Source organism: Pseudorca crassidens, chromosome 5 (genome assembly GCF_039906515.1).
Source record: "Pseudorca crassidens isolate mPseCra1 chromosome 5, mPseCra1.hap1, whole genome shotgun sequence".
Taxonomy (NCBI): Eukaryota; Metazoa; Chordata; class Mammalia; order Artiodactyla; family Delphinidae; genus Pseudorca; species Pseudorca crassidens.
Window position 1 is genome coordinate 66,206,426 of NC_090300.1, and position 16,836 is coordinate 66,223,261.

The 16,836-nt window shown below is 36.8% G+C and overlaps 1 protein-coding gene across 11 annotated transcripts in view; it reads left to right on the plus strand.

Annotated features, from left to right (window-relative positions):
• Window positions 1-16,836, plus strand: part of YEATS2 (YEATS domain containing 2) — a 109,526-nt gene that overhangs the window by 49,811 nt on the left and 42,879 nt on the right. For 9 of the 11 annotated variants that reach the window (XM_067738209.1, XM_067738207.1, XM_067738208.1 and 6 more), the window contains 4 exons: window positions 8,657-8,768; window positions 12,435-12,479; window positions 14,728-14,908; window positions 15,898-16,140. In XM_067738209.1, coding sequence (XP_067594310.1) covers window positions 8,657-8,768; window positions 12,435-12,479; window positions 14,728-14,908; window positions 15,898-16,140 — 581 coding nt within the window. The remainder of the gene's footprint in view (window positions 1-8,656; window positions 8,769-12,434; window positions 12,480-14,727; window positions 14,909-15,897; window positions 16,141-16,836) is intronic. The other 2 variants (XM_067738211.1, XM_067738214.1) reach the window with 1 other exon arrangement.

The following is a 16,836-nucleotide window of genomic DNA, read 5'->3' on the forward strand; positions in this document are numbered from 1 at the left end:
TGTTACCATATGAATTATATTAGCTGATTCTCCTCTCCTGGAAATAGCTTAACTTGTTTATATAGATACAACGTTACTGTTTTTTATGATTATCAGAATATAATAGAATTAAATAAAGTTTCTGAAATTACAGAAATATTTAATGTTGAAAGTTCTCCATGATCTCACCTTCTCAGAAGTAACCCTTAATGATATTTTTCCTGTATATATAAACCTAGTATAGTTGTTGAGGTTCTTTGTTGTCATTATTTCACAAAGATGGAATGATAATATATATATAGTTCTGAAATTTGTTTCATTTAGGTGTATTCTTTACATCTTTATGTGATGTTACATATCACATATATATTCATTATATGATTGTATTGTGGAAGTGGTTGTGGGTCTTTATCAGTGAAATCTCCTGTATCCTCAGCTTTCTTCAGAACATTCCCTCCACTCCTGACTCTTAAGTAAAAACATGGCTATCTCCTGAGAACACCACTTCTCCCAAGAAAACTTTCAAGTGGCAGCTGTTTTTTTCTCTCACACAGCATGTACCATTGGGTCTAAAAATGGGGTGCATGTCTTTCTTGCTCATATTTGTGGCTTCTAGACCACCTTTTCCCTTTTTCTCTCTAAAAACCTCAGCTCTTTAGAAGCTTTGTAAGGTCTGCTGCTCCTCCTTGTCGCAGGCATCTACTGATTTCCCAGTCAATCCTCTCTTTCAAAAACAGTTTTAGCACCTGGTGTACTGATTTTCTGTCTAGCAGTGCTCTTTTTTTTTTTTAAATATTTATTTTATTTATTTTTGGCTGCGTTGGGTCTTCGTTGCTGCTCACGGGCTTTCTCTAGTTGCGGTGAGTGGGGCTACTCTTCATTGCAGTGCGCAGGCTTCTCATTGCGGTGGCTTCTCTTGTGGAGCACAGGCTCTAGACGCATGGGCTTCAGTAGCTGTGGCATGTGGTCTTCAGTAGTTGTGGCTCGCGGGCTGTAGAGTGCAGGCTCAGTAGTTGTGGCGCACGGGCTTAGCTGCTCCGCAGCATGTGGGATCTTCCTGGACCAGGGCTTGATCCTGTGTCCCCTGCATTGACAGACGGATTCTTAAGCACTGCGCCACCAGGGAAGTCCCTCTAGCAGTACTCTTGCCCTCATTCTTAAGAGCTTTGACATGCAGATAGACAATTCGTCCAAAACCCTGGTCTCCCAGTTCATTGATAACCTCACTTTAATAATAAGGTTATGGTAGTGATATACCATAGAATCTAAGCTGAGTAAGGAGAGAAGGAGATTACATAAGAGCAGTGATGGGTAGTGCAAACTGGTGTGGGCAAGAAATGGAAATCTCTGTGGGGGTCAAAGGAATGGAGTCAGAAGATAGGAGTTGTTGGTCAGAAAGTCAAATACCTGGAAATGAGATTTTTTTGTAGCTAATACAGAACATTTATCTTCTTCATATGGCTAGTTATGCATTTATCAGTTACCAGCTGATCTGTCCTTTAATACACACTAAATTCTGGCGTAAACATGGATCTGATGCTAGATTCCATTAGTGATTTTGATTCCTGTACTAGTATTATACTATTTTTTAAAATTAATTAATTAATTTATTTTTGGCTGTGTTGGGTCTTTGTTGCCGTGTGCGGGCTTTCTCTAGTTGTGGTGAGCTGGGACCACTCTTCATTGTGGTACGGTGTGTGGGCTTCTCATTGCGGTGGCTTCTCTTGTCGCGGAGCATGGGCTCTAGGCGTGGGGGCTCAGTAGTGGTGGCTCGTGGGCTCTAGAGCGCAGGCTAGTAGTTGTGACGCATGGGCTTAGTTGCTCTGCGGCATGTGGGATCTTCCCGGACCAGGGCTGAAACCTGTGTCCCCTGCATTGGCAGGCGGTTCTTAACCACTGTGCCACCAGGGATGTCCCTATACTATTTTAATTGTTTTGCTGTATAGTATATTCTGATGTCCGGTAGAGTATGTTCCCCTGATGATTATTATTCTACAGTTTTTGTCTTGGTCATTCTTGAGTATATATGTTGTTCCAGATTAGTTTAGAATCTCTGTCAAGTTATGGATTGAAATTGCATTGAATTAGTGATTAATTTTCACACTTTTTATGATATTGAATCTTTTTGTCTTGTCTATCCTGGAGAATCAATGAGTGTAAACAAGATTTTTTTCTTTTAATGTTTATAAAACTTCCTGTATTTTCTTGACATATTTCACTGGATAGAACCTCAGAAAAGTGTTGATAGTCTGTTTTTTTCTAATGGTAGAGTTTGATAGAGGAGCAGTTACATTCTTAGGCTCTCAAACATTAGTATTGAGAAGGCCTTGTCTGTGATTTTGTTTCAGTCTATACCTGATTCATGAAATCTTTCAGAAATACCCGATACAGCTCATCTAGCCTCACCTGGAATTCCACTGGTGACCTAGACTTGTTTTCTTTGCTAGGAATACCATCTTCCTATTGTCTGTCTTCTTCACTTACACACACATGCACATATGCATATGTACATGCACACACTGTCTTTCTTAAGGTCTGCTGTTTATGCTTCAAGACATAACTCAAGTTACTTTCTCAGTGAATCCTTCTTTGCTCTACTTTCTTACAGGGGTTAAAATACAGTAAATGATTGTTTACTTGAATTCTTGGGATAGTAACAATATTTTATAGTTTAAGATAGCTTACAGAGTAACAGTATTTTCTGAGTTTAGATATACTGACTCCAGATAAGTCCAGTATTTTAATACACATATTTTAGTGAGTTTGGTAAGAAATAGTAGATGAGTTTAAAAAGTACTTTGTCTATAAAAATATAAATAATAAAAAGAATATATGGGGGCTTCCCTGGTGATGCAGTGGTTGAGAGTCTGCCTGCCGATGTAGGGGACACGGGTTTGTGCCCCAGTCTGGGAAGATCCCACATTGCCGTAGAGCGGTTGGGCCCGTGAGCCATGGCCGCTGAGCCTGCGCGTCTGGAGCCTATGCTCTGCAATGAGAGAGGCCACAACAGTGAGAGGCCCGCGTACCAAAAAAAAAAAAAAAAAAATATATATATATATATATATACACACATATATATATATGTTTTAATGTCCAGACCAGCAAGAAATTCCTTTATATAGTAAAAACAGCAACAAATATACTGTTTTAGGAAAACATTTTATTTGATATAAAGCATGTGAATCAGTTAAAATGTATTAATCATATTTTGTATTGATGATAAACATCTGATTTATCAAAAATGGGATTAAAAACTCATTACATAAAACCCTAAATACTTAATGATGCAAATCAATGCATATTTTATTTCTCAGTTCTCATCCCAGGAATTGGAATTTGTGAAACACACTGAGTTCCTTTAAGTTTTAGAATATATCATGCAGTAATATATGAAGTTGTATTTATTAAGAAATCTTTACTAATCTGCCGGTAAAGGTGGCAAATCACACTTATCAGGTTGTATTGTAACGGTCTGAGGAAATCCAAGGAAAAGATCATACATATAGCTCCTCTTCAAATTTCTTTCTCATCTTATACATCTGTAGTATCTTCTGTTAATAGTAAATGAACTTTGTTTTCTGAAATTTATGAGGCTTCACATCATGGAAATAGCCTCTGACAATTATTTTCTGTCTAGTCCATGCCACTCTGACAGTATTGCATAACTGGCTGTGGTGGTATATCTGACCAGTTAGTTTTTCACAGCTTGTGAATTGCACCATTACTACATACCTTTCCCAAGAGCATACTTTCCCATACTTTATTAACTACTGGGTTATGATTTTTAAATAGTATTTTAAAAGAGATCCTTGCTTGTGTGCTTCTGGTGTTTAAAACTCCTGAGAAATAATTTGTTAATGATCAACCACATCTCTGTGTTTTTATAGCAAGTAATGTATATAAGTTTATTATTACACTTATTAATTTACATGTATGTCTCCCTTAGTAGATTTAGAACTTCTCGATGTTTGGGACCTTTTCTTAATTCTTTCTCTCCCTGTGATCTATCTAGCACAGTGTCCAGCATGTAGTAAATGTCATTTCTTGTTGAGTGAATTATTGAATTCATGATGTGAGCTATTCCATTTGTAGGTGGCTGTGTTTGTTTGGAAGTTTTTAATTATATTGAGCAGAGACCTAACTTCCTTTAACTTCTAAACAGTACACTTTCCATCCGTTAGTTTTGTAACACCACACAGAATCAGTGTAGTCCCTTTTCCATGTAGCTGTTCAAATATTTTGAAAGCAACTGGTAGGTCTCTTCTATTCTCCTCCAAGCCAAATATCCACATTTCAGTTGTCATTCGTGTGACTTTGTTTTTTGTTCCTCTGCCATCCAGGTTATATTCTCTGACACACTCTGGTTTGTCTGTATTCTTTTTATTTTGGCGGTACGCGGGCCTCTCACTGCTGTGGCCTCTCCCGTTGCGGAGCACAGGCTCCGGACGCGCAGGCTCAGCGGCCATAGCTCACGGGCCCAGCTGCTCCGCGGCATGTGGGATCCTCCCGGACCGGGGCACGAACCCGTGTCCCCTGCATCAGCAGGCGGACTCTCAACCACTGCGCCACCAGGGAAGCCCTGTCTGTATTCTTAAAATATTCTTCTTAGAGCTGAACTTTAAATTTCAGGTAGGACAGAACATTAGCATGTGTCGTAGATTTAATTGTAAATCTGTGTTCTTTACAAGGCTTTTAAGGTGGTTCTTGTGTCAGGTATCTAAAGGAACGTGATGAGTAGGCGAGATCTTTTCAGCTGCCTTGAAACTTGGGGATAATCTTTATCTCTGGACCAAAGCACATGTATTTTCATCGTGCACTCTGAATCTGCTCGTCAGAGCACATTACCTGATGAAGAGCATAAGTAGATTCTGTTCCTGTAGACCATCTGTTTTCCATTTGGTTCAGTTATTCCTTAGCCAACTTCTTAAAAGCTGTGACTGTAAACTTTGCTTTTAGGCACAAGATAGTCACTAAGTGTATGCCAGGCTCAGGACTTGATACAGGGTTAGCAGAGATGAAGAACACTTGGTTACTGTGTCAGTAGAATATTCCTGCCCTTGGTGCATGAGAGACTAGAGTGTGCTCAGCCCCCAAGGGAATGTCCTAGTGAGCCTCTTCAAAACATTTGTATCATTAAAAAAAATAAGCATGGGCCCTGGAGTTTAAATCTCAGATCCACTACTTATTTGCTGCATGACCTTGGGCTAGTTATTTAGCCTCACTGTGTCTCAGAGGGGATATCTCATATTGTGATTTAAAAATTAGATAAGTTAATAGATATAAAGGGCTTAGAACAGTGGTAGGATCATAGTAAACAATATAAGTGTTTGCTTCTGCGGCTGTTATAAGGAACAGAATGTGTTTACCCTGAAAAGAAGAGAACTTAGTGGAATGTTTTAGTTTTTTGAAGGTCATGTGGAGGAGGAATTTGTGATTGTAGAAGGCATACTAGAAGTAACATGCAGGAGGAAGATGAAATATTTTTATAACAGAACTCTTTAGAAATGTGATACAGAGTGTTACTAAAGTAATGAATTCTGGGTCACTAGAAGTGATCCTAAAAGACTGGTTGCCCATTTGAATTATTTGGGCGAGGAATTGTGCTTCATTCTGTATTTTTAGGACATTTTAAAGCCTAGTTTTTTAAAGCCTAGTATTCTGTGGGTTGTCTTCTTGGTTATTGATACATTTCACCCTCTATGAGGAATCTAGAAATATAGAAGTCTATTTAGGGGAAGCAGTCCCCTTTTTGTGTGAAATACATATGTCTTTTGAAGTATAACATTTCTGTAGCTGTCTTATCTATTGGTAGGTCTTGGATTTCTTTTTTGTTTCCAAAAATACGGTTAGGGAGGAATTTCCTGTTAAAAAGCATTGTTCCTTTTTCCTGATTTGTCTGTCTTCTATCTTCCCTGGCAGCAGTCCTTCCTGTCCATTCACTAGAGTTTAGCCTATGTACACAAACTGAGGAGCACAGCTGATTTACTATATCCTTTGTAAGAGAAATTCAGCATACAAACCATGAGATTGACGAATATTGCAAAGTGAATTTGGGCCTTCCACTTAGCTTTACTGGAATTTAAATGACTAAACTTGTCATCAATAGAATTTCCCTTAATTATTCTTCTTAAGTCCACCATGTCTGTAGGCCCCACTGTATCTCTGGCTTTGGATTCCTTTTCAAGCTGCTGTCTCAAGTCAGCATTCTCATTTGACCCCAAGCCTGTCTTTATTGCTGTCTGAACCTATGCTGACATCATGGCTACTTCTCTTACTAACTCAGCTGGTTCCTTCCATCCAGGGCACTGTGTTTCTTTGCTTTCTTTTCTCTAGTTTATAATACAGCTGTTGCTTCCTCTACTTTCCAGGCTTCTCTCACACTCAGGGATTTTTCCTGCTTTGGGCTCTCCTGGTAGCCTCTGGTTTTGTGCCTGATGATTCATATCTGTTCCTAGACTCCTCTCAGGTTGTGTTCTTGGACGCTGCCCTTACTGAATTCATGTCCCTCCTTAGTTTTCCAAAAGCACATCCCACTGAAAGTTCCTTTCTCCCTGCAATCTTGGCATTCTCTCTCATTATAGGAATTCCAAGCCATTGATTCATAATGAACACTTTAATTTTAAAGCATTCTCTCTTTCCTCCATTAACTTAAACCATATTATTCTTGAGTACATGAAGGTCTCAATTAAATTTTTAAACTTTTTATTCTGGAAAATTCCAGACATATATTGGGTTGGCTAAAAAGGTCCTTTGGTTTTTAAGTAAAAATAAAAGACACATTTTTCATTTTCACCAAGAACATTATTGAACAGTGGATTCACCGTTTTGTTCCACTACCTTCTGCCAGTTTTCAGGCAACTTCATAATTCCATCTTTCCAAAACTTTTTATGTTTTTGAGCAAAGAACTGTTCTAGGTGCCTTTTACAGTCTTACAGGGAATTGAAATTTTTTCCATTTAAGAGAATTCTGTAAAGACTGAAGTAAATGGAAATCCAAAGGTGCAATGTCTCGTGAATACAGCAGATGAATCAGAACTTCCCAGGCAAGCTGTAACAGTTTTTGCCTGGTCATCAAAGAAACATGCGGTCCTGTGGTATCCTGATGGAAGAAGGTTATGCATTTTCTTTTGACTAATTCCGGACGCTTTTGGTCGAGTGCTGCTTTCAGTTGGTCTAATTGTGAGCAGTACTTGTTGGAAATAATCGTTTTGTTTTCCAGAAGGTGCTCATAATAGAGGACTCCCTTCTAGTCCAGCCATGTGCACAACATCACCTTCTTTGGATGAAGACCGGCCTTTGGTGTGGTTGGTGGTGGTTCATTTCACTTGCCCCACAGGCAAAGCTTCCATTCCACATTACTGTACAGTATCCACTTTTCATCGCCCGTCACAATTTGTTTTAAAAACAGACTGTTTTCATTATGTTTCAGTAGAGAATCGCATGGGGAAATATATGGTCAAGAGGTTTTTTTGCTTATGTGGAACCCAAACATCAAAGCGATTAACATAACCTAGCTGGTGCAAATGATTTTCAATGCTTGATTTGGATATTTTGAGTATGTTGGCTGTCTCCCACGTGGTATAACATTGGTTGTTCTCAATTAATGTCTCGATTTGATTCCTGTCAACTTCAACTGGTCTACGCAACCGTGGAGCATCGTCCAGCGAGAAATCTCCAGCGTAAAACTTTTGCAAACCACTTTTGACACATTTTGATCAGTCATAGCACCTTCTCCATACACTGCACAAATCTTTTTTTGCATTTCAGTTGCATTTTTATCTTTCTTGAAATAGTAAAGCATAATATGCTAAAAATGTTGCTTTTTTCTTCCATCTTCAATATTAAAATGGCTACACAAAAATTCACCCATTTTGATAAGTTCTTTTTTAAACGCACGCTGATATGACAGCTGTCATCATACAGTCTAACAAAATTGTTTCAAATGAAGTTAAAGACAACTAAGTGCTACTAGGAGCCATCTTACTGAAAAAAATGAACGTACCTTTTGGCCCACCCAGTACAAAGTAGAGTATATTGAATCCTCACGTACCCAACACCAATTATCAACAGCATGCCAGTCTTTTTCTCATCAATCTTCCTTTTTATTCTCTTCACAAATTACATTTTGACTGCTGAAAATTCTCTAGTCCAATTAGCATTCACACACATTCCTCTCTATTCACTAAAATTATATAAAGTCATATATAATTTAAGTCTTCTTAGTAGATAGTTTCAAATAAATTGTCACTTTCAGATTGAGCATTCATGATTTATTTTGTTTTTGCCAGAGTGGAGGAATAAATGATTGTCTTGGGGTAGGGAACATACCTCCCAGCCTATGTCTATCAAGTAGCAATCAAGGATTCTGGCTTTAATACTGCGACATCCATCAAATCACCTTAGTTCCCTGTCTGGGAAAATAATGCCATTGGATTGTATGGTATAAGTGTCTTAGCTCTAAGTATTCAGTAGTTGAAAGCTTAATGTAGGTTTGAGTTGAATTTTTTATGATTTAGCATTTTAGCAAAATTCAGCGTATTGATTTAGCATCAAGTGAGGAAATCTAAATAATTATTAGAAACATGTGAAGTTCTAACTTAGCCATTATGGGAAAACTATTCTTTCTAGAATGAGAGAGTGAACATGGACTAATACATTAATATCTGCTTTTCCCTAGAGAGCCTCCTTTTCACTTGACCAGAAGAGGCTGGGGTGAGTTTCCTGTCAGAGTTCAAGTACACTTTAAGGACAGCCAGAACAAGCGGATAGATATCATACATAATCTGAAGGTATTGTAACAAAACATTGCTCCCCAGAAATGAAGTATCTTTTTTTTGTGTGGTACACGGGCCTCTCACCGTTGTGGCCTCCCGTTGCGGAGCACAGGCTCCGGACACACAGGTTCAGCAGCCATGGCTCACGGGCCTAGCCGCTCCGCGGCACGTGGGATTCCTGGACCAGGGCACGAACCCGTGTCCCCTGCATCGGCAGGTGGACTCTCAACCACTGTGCCACCAGGGAAGCCCTGAAGTATCTTTGTTCACCTCCACTTAAAGTGGTGGGTTAGCCCTCTGAGAGAAGTGGCCACGGATAGTGGGAGCAGGATAAATCTTTTTGAGTGTGTTTTGCTTACTGCTACAACACTTGCCTTCTGAAGGTTGGGGAAGGGGTCACTTTACAGCAGAATGTATATTCTTTAAAAAGATGAACTGGTCAGATAATCAGAAGACTTGAATCTCTGATCAGAGCTCACTTGTACTGTGCTACCTGGGGCTAACAAGTAAATGAAATCTTTTTCTTTTTAATCTGTATTTTACTCTTTACATTTTAATTTTCTGTAAAAAGAGGCACAAATAATAAGCCTTGTCTATTTATCTTTTAAGGATAAAGATAGAAGTGAACATATTTTAGGAAATATTAAGTACTGTGGAAGGTTGTAATACTTTTGAAATCCTTAACTGATATATCCACATGGTTTATTATGTAACCATTAAAAATTTTATTTTAAAAAGTGTTTTTTATACATGGGAAAAACTACCATTTTAGTAAATGAAAAGCATAGAGTATAAAACTATGTATATAGTATGAGGTCAACCAAGATTTTAAATAGGTGGGAAAAACACAAAAGAAATACCCTAAAAAGTTGGAGTAATTGAAGTAATGACATTGTGGGAGGTTTCTCCTGCCCCTTTTTTCTGTGTGTGCATGTGTGTGTTTTTCTTTTCCAGTTTTATATAATAAACATTTAACTTTCATAGTTGGAAGACAGACCATTTTTTTAAAGTGCCCCACATCCCTCTCTGTTGTAACCTCATGTACATTTTCTCTCCATAAAATATAATCCTAATATTGAACTTCTCCCCAAATGCCCTTACTTTGTGATTTACCACATTATTCTCATTAATTGCCCCCAAGTGAATCTGAGTACATTTTCATAATTCCTGTTTTGTTCCCTTTGTTCCACAAATGTACCCGTTTCAACCTTAAGGCCGCCTGAGATTTGTCCTCCATTGTTGGTAAACAGCACTACTTAACTTCATGTTTAAGTTATTTTCTAGAGATTACTGTAAAACAAGATTGCCTTATAACCTCAGAGAAGAACTGAAACCAAATACAGAACATATAGCCACTTGGTTCGGAGGGGCAGGATATGTTCCCACTTACTTAGAGGAAGGTCTGAAATAGTTTTGCTTTCCTCTTAACTTATTTTAAGCACTGTACATACCATCTTATATTGCACTGGGCCCAACCCTAATCCCTAAAATAAAGGGAATTGTTTACATAGTTTTTATACATATTTTATTGTCCTTAGAGTTCCTGGTGAATGATTGAGACAGTTTTTAAAGTATTTCTTACCAGATTTTCCTTAGTTTTACTATATATTACATGTTGATTGGCCTTGAGAACTTAAGCACCTCTGTTGTGACCACTGATCTTTATTTATTCTGGAGTATCATTTTTCCTGCAATTTCTTTGGTAACTCTCAGAACCATCTTTGATTTTTCCCTCTGTGTTCTAAACATTTGTTCACTTGCAGACCATTAATTTTTCTTTTAGACTACCCTTCGCCCTTTCCACTCTTACTAGGCTATTCTTATACTCTGTCTCCTGATTAGCTTCTTTAATGCCAATCTGTCTTTTTTCCCTCAGTCCATTCTGTACACCGCCATCAGATTAGTCTTCCTAAAACAGGAGAACCATTATGTTGTTCCTCTCTGACAAGCTTTGATTGAATTCCTGTTATTCAGGTTCAGACTCCCCTGCCTACTATTCCAGGCTCTTCACATTTTGACTTGACATACTTTGCCCTAAATTATCTCACACTAATCCCCTGCATGAACTTCCTACTCCCGCCAGGTCAGTCTGTTCATGTCCCAGAAATGCCTTAGGCCAGCTCTTAAGTCTTTTATGCTCTTCCCTCCTCGAATGTCTGTGTGTATTCTTTCCATTCTTCACGTTCCTATGTAGCTTTTCCTGGCTATTAAAGTCCATAGCAATCCCTCTGTATTCTGAAATTCTGTAGTACATAACAATCTATATTTGATACTGTAATAATTACATTATATACTAAATGCTCTAAGTGTTAAGAGTTCAATAAAATTTAAAGTTTCTGGGATGAAATTTACATATCTGCATCCCTGACAGGTAGTCATCTAACCTCTCCTCAACCATCACTGGAGCACAGTAATTCCCAAAACAATCCATTTATCCATTTAGTAAATAAACTTTTAGAAGCTTCTTTCATAAATTTACCTAAAACTGTTACCCGTTTCTCCCCCGCCCCCCCTTCTAACCTTGATCTCATTTATCCTAGTTTGATTTCTGGAATAGTACAGAACAGGACTTTGTTTTCTTTTGTAAGAACTCTAAAAATGTTTAATGATAATGTTTGTGTCTCTCCTTAAATCATTTCTTCCTCAGCCAAAACCTGTTCTTGTAACGTTTCTTGTATGCTGTGCTTTCTTTCCAGTTTCTCTTGTCATTTTGATAATAGTTCTGTTTTATCAGTGTCTCTCTCAAAATGTGGTCCCAAGAATAAAACATCGGCCAGTGCAGATTACAGAGACTATTATATCTGTGCTCTGGAGAATATGCAGAATGGATGTAGCCTTAAAATTGCTCGTATCTTTTTAACAGTCAACCTGTTGGCGAAGGTTTAAAACTCCAGATGTGTTCCATGGTGCTACTATAAATCTACCCTCTATTGCCTTTTCTATTATGAACACTAGGTCTCATGACTGAGTTGTCTTCTCTGTGTTCCCTGCTAAGGAACTCAGCCAGACTGAAATCTACTTCTTGCAAGCCTTTAGAATTTTCTATTTACTAACCTATCCCTGGCTTCATTTTTTCCCCCATCTCTCCTTTCCTTTTCTTTCCTTTCTACCCAACTTAACCATTTTTACCTATTGATCTTCCTGTATAAGATTTATATGGTAAGCTGCCACAAATCCTTTTTTTAAATTTTAATTTTAAATATAAATTAAAGTATAAGAATAAGAACCTAACCTCTTTGTATGTAATTGTAAACTTTTTTATTTATATTTTTGACATTCCCTCAATTTATACTCCTTTCTCTCCTCTAAAATAAATCATCCATGAAGTTAATATACTGGTAGTTATTAGTATTGCCTATATTGCCTAAATTTTCATTCATTTTTTGCACAAGTGCTTAGTAAATATACCCTAAGTATATAATTGTGTCATCACACTGCATGTATATTTTTATAGCCTGTTTTTATAATAACTACCTATATGTCTGAGGTTGTTTTTATTTATTTTACTCAGTTTTTCTCTCAGAAAATTGAGGGTTTTTATTGACATGATGAATTTATATGTTATGAAAAAGTAGAGCCTATGATATGAAGACTTGCAGTGAAAGGGGTTTTAGATAAGACTGTATCCTAAGCTTTATAAGTAAGCATAGTGAAACTTAATACTCTTCTGTCTTTCAATAGCTGGACAGAACTTATACTGGCTTGCAGACTCTTGGAGCAGAGACGGTAGGTTATTTTCCTACAGTATTATTTGGAAACAAGTAGAATGAAAATTGATCTTCATTTTTAATTAGGAAAAAAAATGAACGCTTAATTTTATAAAAAGTTTCTCTCCCCCCTTATTTACTTATTTATTTTTAAATTGTGATAAAATACACATAAAATTTACCATTTTAATCATTTAAAAGTGTTAGGTGGTGTTAAATATATTCACATTTTCACGCAGCTGTCACTACCATTCATCTCCAGAGAACTCTTCATCTTGGAAAACTGAAACTACCCATTTATAATAACGCACCCTCTTCCCGCAACCCCTAAACCACTCTTCTATTTTCTGTCTCTATGAATTTGACTACTCTAGGTAACACATAAGTGGAATCATACAGTATTCTTTTTTTTGTGTGACTGCCATATTTCACTTAGCATAATGTTCTCAAGATTCATCCATGTTATAGCATGAATAAAAATTTCCTTCCTTTTTAAAGGCTGAGTAACATTCTGTTGTATGTATACATCATATTTTGTTCAACCACTTGTCTGTCAATGAGCACTTGCGTTGCTTCCATCTTTTGGCTATTGTGAATAATGCTGCTAAGAATGTGGGTCTCTCTGTTCGTGTCCCTGTGTTCAGTACTTTTGGGTGTATACCCAGAAGTGGAATTGCTGGATCATACAGTAATTCTACTTTTAATTTTTTGAGAAACCACCACACTGTTTACCATAGCAACTGCATCATTTTACATTCCCACCAACAGTATGTAAGGGTTTCGATTTCTCCACATCTTTGCCAGTGCTTGTTGTTTTCTGTTTTTTTGATACTATCCAGGGAGTGTGAGGTGGTATTTCTTTGTGGTTTTGGTATGCATTTCTGTAATAATTATTGATGTTGAGCATTTTTTCATGTGTTTATCAGCCATTTATATATCTTTTTTGGAGAAATGTGAATTCAAATCCTTTGTCCATTTTTGAATTGGGTTGTTTGTTTTTTTGTAGCTGATTTTTAGGAGGTGTCTCTATATTCTTGAGATAATCTCTTATCAGATATATGATTTGCAGATATTTTCTCCCATTCTGTGGGTTGCCTTTTCACTCTATTATCGTGTCCTTTGATGCACAGAAGTTTTAAATGTTGATGTAGTCTAATTTATCTGTTTTTTCTTCTATCTGTACGTTTTGTATCATATCCAAGAAATCATTTCCAAATTCAGTGTTATGACACTTTGCCCCTATATTTTCTTCTAAGTTTTATTGTTTTAGGTGTTATGTTTAGGTCTTTGATCCATTTTGAGTTAATTTTTGTATATGGTGTAAAGTAAACTTCCACTTTCATTCTAATGCATGTGGATCTCCAGTTTTCCCAGCACTATTTGTTGAAAAGATTGTCCTTTTCCCAATCAGTGGTCTTGGCACCCTTGTCAAAAATAATTTGACCATGTATGTGAGAGTGTATTCTATTCTGATGGTCTATTTGTCTGTCTTTATGCTAGTACCACACTGTTTTGATTACTATAGTTTTGTAATAATAAATTTTGAAATCAGGAAGTATTAGACCTTCAACTTTGTTTTCCCACCCCATCCTCCCCCTCCTTTTTTGGTATTCATGATATATCAGCAGTAGCCATTATGATTAGAATTAGCTAAGTTAAACCTTACTCTCTTCAGGGAAATGTGCTGTGTTATGCCAGAAGTTATTTATTGAGCACATACTATATGCTAAGCACTGGTTCAGGTACTGAGGATACAAAAATGAACAAATGAGAGTAGCTACTACTCTCAAGGAGTTTTATTCTTGGTTGTATTGAGAGTAGGGAGAAGGTATATGGTAAATATAAAAGCAAATAAGATAATTTCACTTACAAATAAGTGCTATAAAGAAGAGAGTAGCCGGAGGACAAGTTGGGTGCTTTAGCTAGGTTGGTTAGGTAAGGCCTCTCTGAGAAGGTGACATTTGATTGAGACCTAATGGTGAGAAAGAGGCAGTCATGCTGAGATTGGGGGAAAGAGTGTTCTAAGGTGCAGAAACACTAAATGGAAGTTCCCCAATTTTATGATTGGTTTCATTGAGTGATCTATTAAGCCAGATTAGATTACATTCTGGGATAAATCCTTTAGTTATTGAGATAGAAATTGCCTTTGAAGTATGAATAGAAATCATTTGCAACGTCTGTTAGAGCACCATGTTTTGAGACAGGTTTGGGGCTTTCTGTGACATTGATGATGGATTCATGAGCCCAGTTGTTGCCCGATCGTGTAGGTAGTGGATGTTGAGCTCCATCGGCATTCTCTTGGAGAAGACACCGTTTATCCTCAGTCCTCCGAGTCAGACATCTCAGATGCCCCACCATCCTTGCCTTTGACCATTCCAGCCCCTGTGAAAGCGTCCTCACCAGTAAAGCAGTCACATGAGCCAGTACCTGATACCTCTGTGGAGAAAGGTAGTATATATTTTTCCTTGTATGGAAATGCATTTTTACCTTGTATAGAGCAGTCATTATGGCGTGTTCCTTTCCATCACTTGATGTTGAACTGCTGTTTTCAGTGCCTTATGAGTGTATGGAAAATAAATTTTGCATAAGTAGGCATGCTGCTCTTCTACACAGACCTATTATGAAAATAGCCAAGCCCTTACTCTTCTCAGAAAAAATTTTTAATGCAGTTTTATCGACATTTTATAGAACACAAAACTCACTGAAAAGCATTACATTTTTATTCTTTGATGAATATAATGGTTTCCTCTAATATGTTACAGGAAGACTTTCTTGTTTGGTCCATAATTGTGTGAACAAGAAGTTCAAATATTAGTATCTAATCTTATTTAAAATACAATATAAGACTTATCATCAACAAATGTATTTTGACTATGGCATCTTTTTATTTAGTAAATATATAAGTATATAGTTAAGTATTTAAGTGTATTTAAGTGTTCACTTATATAACATATACAAGTACGATATAAAATTGATTCTAAATGGTGTTAGTATGATCTGTAAGTCTACGTTTAATGTGATGTTAATATTTTAGTTCTTTTATAAAAATCTCAACTTTATTTCTCTTAAGTTTCAGTTGCATCCTTTTTATGGGCATTTAATAAAACAGGACATCATTAGATTAAGCTAATGCTTTCTTTTGAGTTTTTCTTCTCTAAACAGTTTATCAATTCATATATAAAGAATGGGAGAACATAATGAACTTATAAATTTTATTATATAGTGTTAGCTAATATGTTTTCTAATTTTTTGAAAGAAGCATTTTAATGAAACATGATTCTAGGCATGATATTTACATTTCACCAGAAAATACATAAAGCAGTGTTAAATACCAGTCAACTGTATTTATTTTACTACTGGTAAATGGCTTAAATGGTTCTTGAAATGGTGAGGGATTTCAAAGTGGTTGATGACTTATTTGCGTGTTTCATTTCAAGAAGGATTCCCAGCCAACACTGAAGCTGAGAGACACACTACATTTTATTCTTTGCCATCTTCATTGGAACGAACACCCACCAAAATGACAACATCCCAGAAAGTCACCTTTTGTTCTCATGGCAATTCAGCTTTTCAGCCAATAGCATCAAGTTGCAAAATTGTGCCACAAAGTCAGGTTCCTAATCCGGAGTCACCTGGAAAATCCTTCCAGCCTATCACCATGAGCTGCAAGATTGTCTCAGGTATACGTGGTATATATGAATTTGGTGTGTGTAAAAATTGTTAGAATGATAAAGTACTATGGCTTTTTTTTTTCTTTTTTTTTTTTAGTTTTTTTTTGTTAGCTTTTCTAAGCAGGGTTTTTGTTTAGTTAACAAGCAAGCTCATCACTGTTGATTAGCAAAGCAAAAGTGTCACAAAACAAAAACAAAAGTCATTCATATGGAAACAATTTTTGAATGAGGAAAGAAATAAAATTCAAAGCACCCAAATTTTCATCTAGAATCAGCACAGGTAAATTGTTTGCTAGGATGTATGGAGGAAACTAAGGTAGGAATTAAGTGTGGGAATTATATATGGAAACCAGAGTGACTAGTAATAGAAAAAAATTAGATGCCTTTTGGTTTGTAGTTAAGCTTCAAGGGTTGGTTTGGGATTGAGATATCTTTTATACTCTATAACCACACTAGAAATTTACTCATTCCTGTGATAGGTCGTTCTGAGGTTTCATTTTCACTGAGGTTGAGTTGTCCATTGCCGCACAACAGTTTATGTTAGGTAAACTTCTAGTAGAAATATGCTTTATAGTTTTGACTGTGCCACCTCAGAAAAGACATGAAAGTGAGTCAATAGAAATACGTAGGCAGTGGGAGACTTCTATATAATTCTTAAATGAAGGGGGTGGGGGGAGTGTTCAGTGCTAAAAATAGCTAAGCAGA